Source organism: Neomonachus schauinslandi, chromosome 15, assembly GCF_002201575.2.
Source record: "Neomonachus schauinslandi chromosome 15, ASM220157v2, whole genome shotgun sequence".
In the NCBI taxonomy this organism is placed as follows: domain Eukaryota; kingdom Metazoa; phylum Chordata; class Mammalia; order Carnivora; family Phocidae; genus Neomonachus; species Neomonachus schauinslandi.
In genome coordinates, this window is record NC_058417.1 from 26,353,991 (window position 1) to 26,367,715 (window position 13,725).

The 13,725-nt window shown below is 36.8% G+C and overlaps 2 protein-coding genes across 6 annotated transcripts in view; one reads left to right on the forward strand and one right to left on the reverse strand.

Annotated features, from left to right (window-relative positions):
* The window catches only part of VMP1 (vacuole membrane protein 1), a 139,109-nt gene that overhangs the window by 85,201 nt on the left and 40,183 nt on the right, over nt 1–13,725 (reverse strand). The window lies entirely within an intron of this gene.
* LOC110592825 (peptidyl-prolyl cis-trans isomerase FKBP3-like) lies at nt 4,851–5,525 on the forward strand. Its single transcript, XM_044921391.1, has one exon. It carries the CDS (start codon nt 4,851–4,853, stop codon nt 5,523–5,525), a length of 675 nt encoding a protein of 224 aa, XP_044777326.1.

The following is a 13,725-nucleotide window of genomic DNA, read 5'->3' on the forward strand; positions in this document are numbered from 1 at the left end:
GCTCTGCAAAGGAAGACAACAAAATCCATACAATCAACAATATAATACATGTCCAGCATCTAATAAGAAACAACTGATCTGTGAAGCATGAAAATATGACCCATAACCGGAAGAAACATTAGTCAATAGAAACAGAAATGTCAGAGATAATGGAATTAGCAGACAAGAACCTAAAGATAGTAAATACAAGTATGTTCAAGGATCTAAAGCAGCAACTGACAAACTTCAAATATGGGCCAAATTTGACCCACACTAGTTTTATAGAGTTTCAAAGAATACAGCCATGTGCATTCATTTACATATCATGTCTGGCTAATACTGTGCTACAATGGCAAAACTGAATAGCTCTGAAAGACTCTATAGTCCATGAAGTCTAAAATAATTACTATATGGCCTTTTACAGAAAAAGTTTGTTGATACCTGATTTAAAGGAAAACATAAACACATGAGGAAAGAAATCAAAGTATAAAAAAATGGAACTTCTAGGGGTGCCTGGGTGGCTCAGTTGGTTAGGTATTTGCCTTCGGCTCAGGTCATGATCCCAGAGTCCTAGGCTTGAGCCCCATGTAGGGCTCCCTGCTCAGCAGATAGCTTGCTTCTCTCTTTCCCTCTGCTGCTCCCCCTACTTGTGCTCTGTCAAATAAATAAAATCTTAAAAAAAAAAAAAAAGGAACTTCTAGGGTTGAAAATAAAGTATCTGTATAGAAAAATTCATTGGCTAGATTATTAATAGATTAGACACTAGAGAAGAAAATATTAGAGACCTTGAAGATAGGGCAATAGAAAGTGGTCCAAACTAAAGGATATAGAGAGTAAAGGCTATGAAAGAAATAAACCTCAGTAACCTGTGGAATAATACCAACCAGTCTACTATACGTGTAATTGGAATCCCAGAAAAGAGAGGAGAAGGTGTGTGTTAGTGGGGAGGAGTGTGTGCAGAAAAATAACAATCCATCAACTCACAGATCTAAGAAACTCAACAAACCTCAGTCAAGACAAATACAAAGAAAATAAAACTTAATCAGATCACTGAAAAGCATCATAATCATAATATAATCAAATTGCTATAACTCAATAATGATGAGAAAATCTTAAAAGCAATCTGAGGGATAAAGATAAATTATCTACAGGGAAATATAGACAAGACTTCTCATCAGAATAATGCAAACCAAGAGACAATGGAATTATTTCTATGAAGTGCTGAAAGGAAAAAAAAAATCTAGAATCCAGGGAAAATATATTTTAAAAATGAAGATAACACAAAAACATTTTCAGACCAAAAAAAAAAGCCAAAAAAGTTTGTTCTACCAGACGAAAATTTAATGTACACAAAGGAGTAAAGACTACTGGAAATATAAAAGACTTTTCTTACTCATTAAAAATCTCTTTAAAAATATCTAGCTGTCTAAAGTAAAAACTATGGCACATGTAGAAGTAAAATATATGACAACACCATATAGTATGGGAAGGAGAAAATAGAATATACTCTTGCAAAGCAGTTATATTACATATGCTAAAAAAAAAAAAAAGCTCAATCCAAAAAAAAGGTAGGAAAAGAAGAATAAAAAATAGGTGGGACAAATAGTTTGAGGATACACTTAAACCCAACCATATATTTTTTTAAATATTTTATTTTATTTATTTGAGAGAGAGAGTGAGAGAGAGAACACAAGAGGGGGTAGGGTCAGAGGGAGAAGCAGACTCCCCAGTGAGCAGGGAGCCCGATGCGGGACTCGATCCAGGGACTCCAGGATCATGACCTGAGCCGAAGACAGTCACTTAACCAACTGAGCCACCTAGGCGCCCTTAAACCCAACCATATTAATAACTACATTAATTATAAATGTACCAAACATACAAATGAAAAGGCAGAGAGTGTCAGACTGGATTAAAAACAAGACCTCAGTACATGCCATTTATAAGAAGCCCATTTTAAACATCAAGACCCAAAAGTAAAAGTAAAAGGATGAAAAAAGATAACTCATTTAAAATAATCATAAAAAATATGGAGTGGCCATATTAATATCAGATAAAGTAGGCCTGGGTACAGGGAATATTACTACAGGATGAATAAGGACATTTCATAATGATAAAATCACTAATTCCCAGGAAGACTGAACAACCCTAAGTGTGTAGGCACCTAATAACAGAGTGTAAAATACATAGAGCAAAAACTGACAGAACTGAAAGGACAAATAAACATCCCCAATTACAGCTGGAAATTTCAATATCCTTCTCTTATTAGTTGATAGAACAATTAAATTGACAACTAGCATGGCTACAGAACACTTGAACAATATGGAACACTCTATTCAACAATAGCCAAATCTATATTCTTTTCAGGGACACATGAAACACTCATCAAGATAGACCATATGATGTGATACAAAATGAATCTCGGTGCATTTAAAAGGATGTGCCATGCAGAAAGGTAAAGATCAATACAAGGAGCGCTATCCAAGGAAAAGTGGCAAGTGAAGGTTCTTGAAGGTTAATTTCTCCAGTTAAGGTCAGTATCCTTTAACCTATGAGGTGGTAATCAAAGGAAGCTAAACAGCTATATCTAGCCCACACTGTTATTCCCCAGCAGCGGAAGCTCTATAAATTCCCTAGAGATCAAATCACAAGTAACATTCACTAACTGTACTCATAACCCCCGAGAGTTCCTAATTAATGTCAATAGAAGTTCCTGTTAATGATGAGGAGGTTAAATGTTAAGATTGCAATGAAAAGTTAAATTCTCATCAAAGAGGCAGGTTTTAGGTTTTGTTTTTTTAAAATAATTCAGTATAGTCATTCTAAGTGAAGTCACCTCAATAAGATAGTTCAGCTATTCATGACATATCAGACATCTGGTTTTGCCTCATATATCTAGTCTCATGAGATGTATTACATTACATTTTCCAAAGTTTTGATCATGGAATAATTTGCCTTGTCTAGGATAAATGATGCTTGCTTGGCTAGGGAATAGTATGTCTGGGTGAGAGCAAAATCATAGTTAATTCGGGGGTAAAATTTCTTATAAGAGCAGATATAGGTATTTGTGGAAAAAGTGTTTTAACTTTTAAACTATTCTTTTTTTTTTTTTTTTTTTTTAAAGATTTTATTTATTTATTTGAGAGAGAGAAAGTGAGAGAGAGCAAGCACATGAGAGGGGGGAGGGTCAGAGGGAGAAACAGACTCCCCGCCGAGCAGGGAGCCCGATGCGGGACTCGATCCCGGGACTCCAGGATCATGACCTGAGCCGAAGGCAGTCGCTTAACCAACTGAGCCACCCAGGCGCCCTAAACTATTCTTTTAAGATAAATTTTAAGTTATATTTCTACAACTTAAGCTCTTTCATGAGTAGTGTATAAAAGGAAGTTTTAGTGACTGATTGAAAAAAATTTAACAGAGATAATTCTATGAGATCAATTTGTACTCTAACTTCAGGAATAGTAATATACCAAAAGTTCTAAGACAAATTTAGAATTTAAAAAATTGTCCTAAAGAGATAAAATATCATTCCTGAAATTATACGACACAAAAATACCCTAATATGGTAGTGAAGAGAAGTTGTAAGTAGTGCCTGGATAGTAATGTAGTACTATTAAAGCCCCGAGAACGAAGTCTTGGTACTACAAACACAAATTAGGGTCTTTTGTAGGGAGGGTGTGGGATATTCACGTTAACCTCTGAAAAAAATTACATTAGTAAAATGACAAACTTGTATGTGCACTGCTGCTTCATTTAAAAAATGTTTTCTGCTTTTGAACTTTACTGTTGGATTTACTTGGGGGCCCTTGTTTCTTGCAGAAACATTTTTTTTTTTTTAAAGGAAAAACCTAAAATGGTAATATTAATTAATTGTTAGCCGATTCAGCCACACCTCTTTATCAACCAAGATGAAGAATATGATATAATATTAAAAGTGCAGTATGTATATGCATGAGTTTTTGTAAGGAAGATAAGGGGACAGACAGACATTCTTCCACCTTAGGCGGTTCCCTTAGAACTGATACAACATTCCTAAAGACTAGAGTTGTTTGTACAACATCTGTAATGTCAATTCATAGCCTAATCCATCATCCATACACAGAAGTCAAGTGAGATCCCAAAGGCAAAATTTCCAATTAGTTTTGTCTGGAAACTTTAGGGCAAAGGTAATAAAATCAAGAATCCTGTGCTGATTCACTGGGAAAACATTTGTTTGCCACACTCCTTCACTAAGGAACAAAAGGAGTCAGTGGTTAGTCTGGAATGTGATTCATTAGGAATATCTGGGTGATAAATAAATGAAAGGAGATGACAAATGGTTGTACAACTTGCAAAACCTTTGTTTTCTTTAAGTTCGACTTTTAGGGGACTTTAAAAATGCTTTTACAAACAGGAATTTTACTTCTCAAATTCTTTTAATCATTGCTTTTCTCATCATAGTCAGAAAACAACTTAAGGTTATGGTGTATAGCAAATCATTCTATAAGGCTAGAGCATAAAATTATTAATTCCAAACAGGCATTGAAAAGTTTAACTAGTGTTTATATTATTTTTGTGAGGAAGGTCCCAAGTTTATAAATTAAGCCTCTGGTCCCTCTCTATAAAATATAGTATCATATGTCAAAAAGCAGTAATTTGGGCATTAATGTGGGTTTGTTTTCTGAATCTGCTAGTAACTTCCTAGATATAATCAGACTTCTATCTCACATTCCTCATTTGATGAAAAGCCTACTACTAGTAGTAATAGTAGTAGTAGTAGCAGCAGTAGTAGTAATAGTAATAATAATAATAATAATAATGCCTACACAGCTTAGGTAACAGCAAGAATATAGGAGATTCTTTTTTAAAAAAGATTTATTTATGAGCAGGGGAAGATGGCGGCAGCCGTACCACAGCAGGCCTGGACCGTGGAGCAGCTGCGCAGTAAGCAGCTGCCCAAGAAGGACATTATCAAGTTTCTACAGGACCATGGTTCAGATTCATTTCTTGCAGAACATAAGTTATTAGGAAACATTAAAAATGTGACCAAGACAGCTAACAAGGACCATTTGGCTACAGCCTACAACCATCTTTTTGAAAGTAAGCGTTTCAAGGGTACTGAAAGTATAAGTAAAGTGTCTGAGCAAGTGAAAAATGTGAAGCTTAATGAAGATAAACCCAAAGAAACCAAGTCTGAAGAGACTCTGGATGAGGGTCCACCAAAATATATAAAATCTGTTCTTAAAAAAGGAGATAAAACCAACTTTCCCAAAAAGGGAGATGTTGTTCACTGCTGGTATACAGGAACACTACAGGATGGGACTGTTTTTGATACTAATATTCAAACGAGTTCAAAGAAGAAGAAAAATGCCAAGCCTTTAAGTTTTAAGGTTGGAATAGGCAAAGTTATCAGAGGATGGGATGAAGCACTCTTAACTACGAGTAAAGGAGAAAAGGTTCGACTAGAGGTTGAACCAGAACGGCCTTATGGAAAGAAAGGACAGCCTGATGCCAAAATTCCACCAAATGCAAAACTCATTTTTGAAGTGGAATTAGTGGATATTGACTGAAACAGCAATGCTTCGGATATAAAGACACCAGCAACAATAAAACATGGCCTTGAAGAAACTTACGTAACTAATTAGAGCTGGTTACTATTGTAAGGGAAGAGTCAACTGGAAAATTCAAGAACTCCGATATTGTTTACCCAATCCCCAACTTTTAATATATGTAATCCATTATAATTCCCTAAAGTTTGAAATATTTTACTACAGCTGTATAAAATACTGTTTAAGGAGAAATGACTTTCCTTTTACCTCATGTTGTAAACTAAAAGGCTCAATAAAAACATATTCAGTGTCTCGAAAAAAAAAAAAAAGATTTATTTATTTATTTTAGAGTGCCTGCACGTGCATGAGTGGGGGGAGGGGTAGAGGGAGAGAATCTTCAAGCAGACTCCTGGCTGAGCATGGGGCTCTGATCCCACCACCCACGAGATCATGACCTGAGCTGAAACCAAGAGTCAGAAGCTCAACCGACTGAGCCACCCAGGTGCTCCTATATAACATTCTATAGTAAAAAAGTATTATATGGTAAGTATAAAACTGCTAACCAAAACAAAAAAATGTAAATTCTATACTTCAAGCTCCCAAGTTATAAGGACACCCTGTTGAAGTCATTTTTATACTGAATTAATTCATAATATATGTTTTCTTTTTAAAAGATTTTATTTTTATGTAATCTCTATAACCAACATGGGGCTCAAACTCACAAGATCAAGAGTTGCATACTCCACCCACTGAACCAGCCCCACACCCCTAGACATGTTTTACTTTTCTTCTCTAAACCTAAACAATTTTTGATCATAAAGTTGATTTAAGTATTCACGAGAAGCGGACCACGTATTTATAGAGAACTTTAAAAAAGTTATTATAAGTTGTTTAAAATAGATATCCAACAGGATAGATTTCAGCTAAACTGAATCTCCTTACCTTTCATTTAAGCACACATTAATAAACAGTGATTTAAGGGCAGGAAGTTATCCAGTCTATGCATACCCCTTTTGTTTTGGGAAACCTGGCCCTACGTCCTGGAGACCTTGGTTTCTTCTTTTGATGTGGTGATACTCACAAGAGTTAATAGATGAATCATTTCTTGGGGAAAGGCAGGGAAAAGAGCTGATAATGCCTTCATCAAAAAAAGCACAAACAGACCTTTTCTAAGAAGGGCCTGTTTGGTCTTCCCGCAAGAGCCCTGAATCACTGCATACTTATAGACAGAGTCATTATACCTATACAGAGCAGTATCAAGTTATACCAGAATCCTACTTTTGCCAATGTCTTCCTGGTTTGTTTTTTTTTTCCCTCTTACAGAGAGATAGACAGGTGAGCTATGAAGCAATAATCAGAAGTTAGGCAGGAAAAAACTAGAGGGATTGGCTAACAATTTTTTAGAAGAATTATTCTACCTCATGGCATTAAACAATTATTATAATATTTCTTTTACTGAACCTACTTCACTATTTCATTTCAATCCATATCCATACAATTTTCCAAGTAACATTTACTTTAGGCATTAAATAGCCAATAGTCACAAAGTATAAGAAATGTCTACATTAAAGGGAAAAAACAGCTTTTTAATAGCACACTATAAAGTATTATATACATACTATAAAGCACTTGTTCATTAAAGGAAACAGGGCACTATATACAGAAGGGTTCTATAAGTATTCAATAACAATCAAGAGGTCAGATTTTTTAAATGTATAATTTTTATCACATACTTTAGTGATGAAATAATCCTAAACTTTAAAGCAGAAACAGGCCTTTGAATCTTATACAAAGGCCAGTATCTCATAATTAACTTTCTTTATATTTATCTTATAACAAAGAGAAATATATTTTTCTATTACAATGGTCATATTAAACAAATGACTCATCAATACTATTCAGATGATAATGCCTTGATGTTATAGCTTCTAATAAAACCTGATCTATTCCACAATGGAATGAATTGTTCCAAAGCTTTTCTACATCCCAACTGCATCTAGACAAGGCAATTCTAATGTTTTCAATATGTGAATCTCTCTCCCATTCTGATCCCCAAAGGTGAGGGAATTCGATGGTTAAAATACATACAACAAAGGGGGTGCCTGGGTGACTCAATTGGTTAAGTGTCTGACTTCAGCTCAGGTCATGATCTCAGGGTCCTGGGATGGAGCCCGTGTTGGGTTCCCCCGCTCAGCAAGGAGTCTGCTTGTCCCTCTGCACCTCCCCTTGCTCGTGCTCTCTCTCAAATAAATAAGTAAAATCTTTAAAAAAAAAAAATACACACATACACACACACACACACCAAAGGGGAAAGTTATATGTAAAATATATTCAGCCTTGTTTTTATAGCTCAGTATTTGGGTGCCTTTTACCATTATTGTTGATAGTTACTGTTCTCATTAGACTTCTTTTTCTAGGAGCTGGATTTATTTGAAAGGAACACAGGGCTTGTTAAGGCTTTGTCCAGGAAACCGCTCCACCTAGTGTCAAAAGTGTTCACATATCACATTATTTGAGATGTTAATTCTTGTGAAAGGACTCATTCTTTTTGTTATTGTTAAATAGAATAGACTTTATAAATCATAAATGGCACTTACAGTTTACAAATGGCTCTTTAATCATCTGCTTGTCTTGTAACTTCGTGAATAATAATGTACGTGCATATAAGGAGTATGCCTAAGAGATATTTCTCATTATCAAGTACCAAAGTCCCTGTTTATGTTAACCTTGGTTGTTTACAGGATTATGAATCGTATTTTTCTAGTAATGGGAAGTAATTCTAAGGTGGCTACTGAAATAACCCATCAGTTCTCCCAACTGTTTATAACAATCTAAACTTAATCCATAAATTACTTACTTTTCAAAATGACTGCAACGTTGTAAAAACCAGTATTTAGTAACTGCACACATCAATGATTACAACATGAAATTAGAATTAAATCTTGCCATCATCAAGCAGCTCATTTGAAAGAAATTTTCCCACTTCCCTCTTCACACAAAGTTGGTTTATTTTCCCTTAATGGTTTTCTAGACCATTCAAGCATTCACACAACTATACTCTCTTATAAAACCATCATGTTAAATCTAATGTTATGACCTGGAAGAGAGAAGTGATAATTCTTTTTTTTGGCAAAGGGATGAGTCAAATGCATGTGTCTTGTAAAAATCCTTAGAAGGTGGCTGGGTCACTAAGGCTCTCATACTCAATATGCTTCTTCTAATGTACTACTGTCACCTTGTGAGTTAGAGCAAGGGTTAGCAAATTACAGCCTGCAGATCAAATGCAGTCGGGCCACCTGTTTTTGTGAATAAAGGCTGATTGGATAACAGTCTCATTCCTTTACACACTGTCCATGGATGCTTTTTTTTTTTTTAAAGATTTTATTTATTTATTTGACAGAGAGAGAGACAGCGAGAGAGGGAATACAAGCAGGGGGAATGGGAGAGGGAGAAGCAGGCTTCCCACAGAGCAGGGAGCCCGATGCGGGGCTTGATCCCAGGACCCTGGGATCATGACCTGAGCCAAAGGCAGATGCTTAACGACTGAGCCACCCAGGTGCCCCCATGGATGCTTTCTCATTGCAGTAATAGATCTGAGGAGTTGCAAGAGAGACTGTATGGCCTAAGATATTTACTATGTGGCTCTTTGCAGAGAAAATGCTGACCACTGGGCTGTCTAGCCCTGGGTCAGACCATTATTAAGGTGGAAATTTTGATTCATCCAAACAGAGATGCATCAAAGAGGTTAACAGCAGCAACGTTACCTTCATTAATTTGTTCTTTTTACTTGGCATAATTTCCACTAGTAAATAAGCATTCCTGGATCACTCATGTTCTAAATCTTCTGAAAGGAAACCTGTTACATGCTTGTTAAGACTAAAATAGATTTGTTAATGGATTTCTGGGAATGAATATCCAAGAGAAGAGTGCTTAGAAGGCGCAATCTGAGAAAAATCTGCCAGCTACAGAAGTCTTTTTACATCTGATCTACTTATAAAAAAACATGAGTAACGTAAATGAATGAAATCAGTAGGTTGCACTACTTACCAGGGAAAATTTGCTCATGAAATAAACATCACAAAAAGGAACAAAAAAATACCTGAATTAGAAATAAAATTGGTGCTCCCTTAATTTCTTTTTTTTTTTTTAAAGATTTTATTTATTTATTTGAGAGAGAGACTGCACAAGCAGGGTAATCAGCAGGCAGAGGGAGAGGGAGAAGCAGGCTCCCCACTGAGCAGGGAGCCTGACGTGGGGCTTGATCCCAGGACCCTGGGATCATGACCTGAGCCAAAGGCAGACACTTAACTGACTGAGCCACCCAGGGGCCCCTACAAATGCTATTTAATTTCTAATTTGTTATTTAGTAAGGATACTTTTCTTATATCAAAAAATAACATACCGTACTATACAGACATACCAGAGATAATAAGCAGGCTCATATACACTAAATAAAAAAACCAAAAATCACATTTTAAGTCATTCATTGTGCCTGGTGTTTATCTAAATTTAAGTAAATTTAATGCAAAAAACATATTACAGTGTTGTTTATAAAGCAGAGAGTAAATGTAGTTTTATTTGCTGGGGAAATAAAGAGGCTGTAGTGATGTTCAATATAAAACTATTCTGCAAAATAAGAAAAAGGCATATACAGATTAGGTCATTTTTCATCAACAGTCTTTTTTTTTTTCCTAAAGATTTTATTTATTTATTTGACAGAGAGAGCCACAGCGAGAGAGGGAACATAAGCAGGGGGAGTGGGAGAGGGAGAAGCAGGCTTCCCCGCTGAGCAGGGAGCCAGATGTGGGGCTCGATCCCAGGACCCTGGGATCATGACCTGAGCTGAAGGCAGACGCTTAACGACTGAGCCACCCAGGTGCCCCTCATCAATAGTCTTAACAGTCAGATGTTAGGGACAGTCGGTTTTGCCAATAAAGGAAGTCCAATTATTCTGCCTTATTCTGCACAACCCCGCCCCCCAGGATTTTTCAAAGATTTTATTTTATACTAACGTATTCAACATATATTTATTGAACACCTAGTATGCACCAGATACTATTCTAGATACCAAGAATACAGCAGTAAGCAGGGTAGAAAAAATTCCTGTCCTTAAAGAGCTTATATTTTATTTTATATACTTGAGTTTTTTTTTAGGGGGGAAGGGGCAGAAGGAGAGAAAGAGAGAGAATCTTAAGCAGGCTCCATGCCCAGCATGGGGCTTGATCTCACAACCGTGAGATCATGACCTGAGCCGAAATTAAGAGTCAGGTACTTAATCGACTGAGCCACCCAGGTGCTCCAAGAACTTATATTTTAGAAGTGAAGCTCATACTTTAGTATCTGCATTTTATAGCATATTTAGTTTTTCTTATTTCAGCTACTTGCACTTCCATACACTATCCAATCCCTCAAATTTGAAACCCTTTCTACTGTCACTGCTTTAAATCAGGTAATTACTACCTCTCACCTGGACAGGTGCCTTCTAACTGGACTCATTTTCAGTTGCTTCCCCACCAAATCTACCCTCCACATTGCTGCCAGAGTTATGTTCCTAAAACACATGTTAAAACTTGTTTGAAAAACTCTTTACGACACATAAACTCTGTAGTCTGATGTTCAAAGCTTTCCACAATTTGGCACCAACCTATTTTCTCGCATGGGTCTTCTTTCCATTTCCAAGATATCCTACTTTCATGTCTCTGCATTCACTGCTTTTCCCTCAACAAACCCATTTCATGAACTTTTCCTGTTCTTTCTCCAAGAGAATTCCTCCTTATTTTAGGGGTCCCAAAACAATTTACGAATATCACTATGAGAGTACCACAATATCCTGCAGCATAATTATTTAATGTAATAGATATCTTCTCCTCTATATACCCAATTCCTTTTGTAATTCACATAGTATTTCTGAATGTTTTGCACTAAGTAAATGTTCACACTTTCTGAGGTGAACTGAAATGAACTACTAGTGATGATTTTATGGAAGAATTCAATTTTTTGAGAATATATAAGACAACCCATTTGTTTGCAGTCTTAGTTCGAAAAAGTCTCAGAAAAATGAATGTTATCTAAATGAATATTTCTGATTTTAGGAAGTAGTTAGATGCCAATTTAAAAGAACTATAGCAGGGGCGCCTGGGTGGCTCAGTCGTTAAGCGTCTGCCTTTGGCTCAGGTCATGATCCCAGGATCCTGGGATCGAGCCCCGCATCGGGCTCCCTGCTCTGTGGGAAGCCTGCTTCTCCCTCTCCCACTCCCCCTGCTTGTGTTCCTGCTCTCGCTCTCTCTCTCTCTGTCAAATAAATAAATAAAATCTTTAAAAAAAAAAAGAGAGAACTATAGCAGGGGTGCCAGTCTGGCTCAATTGGAGGAGCATGAGTTTGAGTCCCAGGTGGAGTACAGAGATTACTTAAATAAATAAAACTTAAAATACGATAACTACAGCAGTCATTACTCATTTGTACGTAGGCAAACGGACTATAAAATTCTTTTTTTTTTTTAAAAAAAGATTTATTTATTTGAGAGAGAGAGCGAGCACATGAGCGGGGGTAAGCGGCAGATGGGAGAGAATATCCACGCAGACTCCCACTGAGCCGGAGCCCAACGTGGGACTCAATCGCACGACCCAGGGCTTGATCTCACAACCTGTGAGATCAGGACCTGAGATGAAAACAAGAATCGGATGCTTAATCAACTGAGCCACCCAGGTACCCCCAAGACTATAAAATTCTAAAACAAAAGACTGTATGTACTAAAACAGAATATTTAAGTATAGCATATATAGAAAAGTGCATTATGCATATATCCTAATTAATTATTATAGCATATCCTCTATCCAGATCAAGAAACAGAAACACACAATAAAGAGACATATCCTACTGGCTGTTAAGACTAATTGTAAAGCGGGGCGCCTGGGTGGCTCAGTCGTTAAGTCTCTGCCTTCGGCTCAGGTCATGATCCCAGGGTCCTGGGATTGAGCCCTGCATTGGGCTCCCTGCTCAGCGGGGAGGTGTGCTTCTCCCTCTCCCTCTGCCTGCCGCTCCCCCTGCTTATGCTCTCTCCCTCTCTCTCTCGGTTAAATAAATAAATAAAATCTTTAAAAAAAAAAAAAGACTGATTATAAATCTACTGCAATGAAGACTTTTTTTCAATTGGTTTGTCAATTTCTACAAAGTTTTGACTGATATTGAACTGATTTTGTAGATTAAAACTGGGAAAACTCACAGCCTTGCAATATTGTATCTTTTAATTCATAAATATGATACACTCCTTTTATCTGTATCTTTCTACTTCCAATAATATTTTACAATTTATATAGAGGCCAACCACATCTTTTATTAATTTATTCTTAGATTTTTGCTTTTTAAAAAAATGCTATTATAAATGATACCTTCTGAAAAATTTCACTCTAAATGTTTACTGTAGTATATAGAAATACAATTGTTATATATATGTTGACCTCGCATCCAACAATTATACTACACTCCCCTATTAATTTTCCAGATTTGTGAAAGTTATCGCCTCTCTGTAGTTCTGCCAAATTTTGCTTTTTATTTTTATTTTTTAAAGTAAGCTCTATGCCCAATGGGGGACTTAAACTCATGACCCTGAGATCAAGAGTCGCATGCTCTACAGACTGAGCCAGAGAGGTACCCCAAGTTTTTTTATATGTTGAGTATATATTATTAAACAAATACAGATTTATAACTTACATCTTCCTGGTGAATTGAATCTTTTATTATTAAGAATGGATGCATTCTGGGGCACCTGGGTGGCTCAGATGGTCAGGTGTCTGCCTTCAGTTCAGGTCATGATCCCAGGGTCCTAGGATCGAGCCTTCCATCAGGCTCCCTGCTCAGCAGGGAATCTGCTTCTCCCTCTCCCTCTACCCTCCCCCTACCCCAGCTCATGTGCTCTCTAACAAATAAATAAAATCTTAAAAAAAAAAAAAAAAGTGGATGCATTCTAGGGTTGCCTGAGTGGCTCAGTCTGTTAAGCATCCGACTTTTTTTTTTTTTTTTTTTTAAGAGAGTGACTGACCGAGCATGGGGGTCAGAAGGAAAGGGAGAGAGAGAGAATCTCAAGCAGGTTCCACACCCAGCACAGAGCCTGATGCAGGGCTCCATCCACAACCCTGAGATCAAGTCTCAGACACTTAACTGAGTCACTCAGGTGCCCCAAGCATCTGATTCTTGATATCAGCTCAGGTCTTGATCTCAGGG

What these genes read in the sequence shown, in the direction of transcription:
- LOC110592825 (XM_044921391.1), top strand. Translation starts at nt 4,851, where the DNA reads ATGGCGGCAGCCGTACCACAGCAGGCCTGGACCGTGGAGCAGCTGCGC.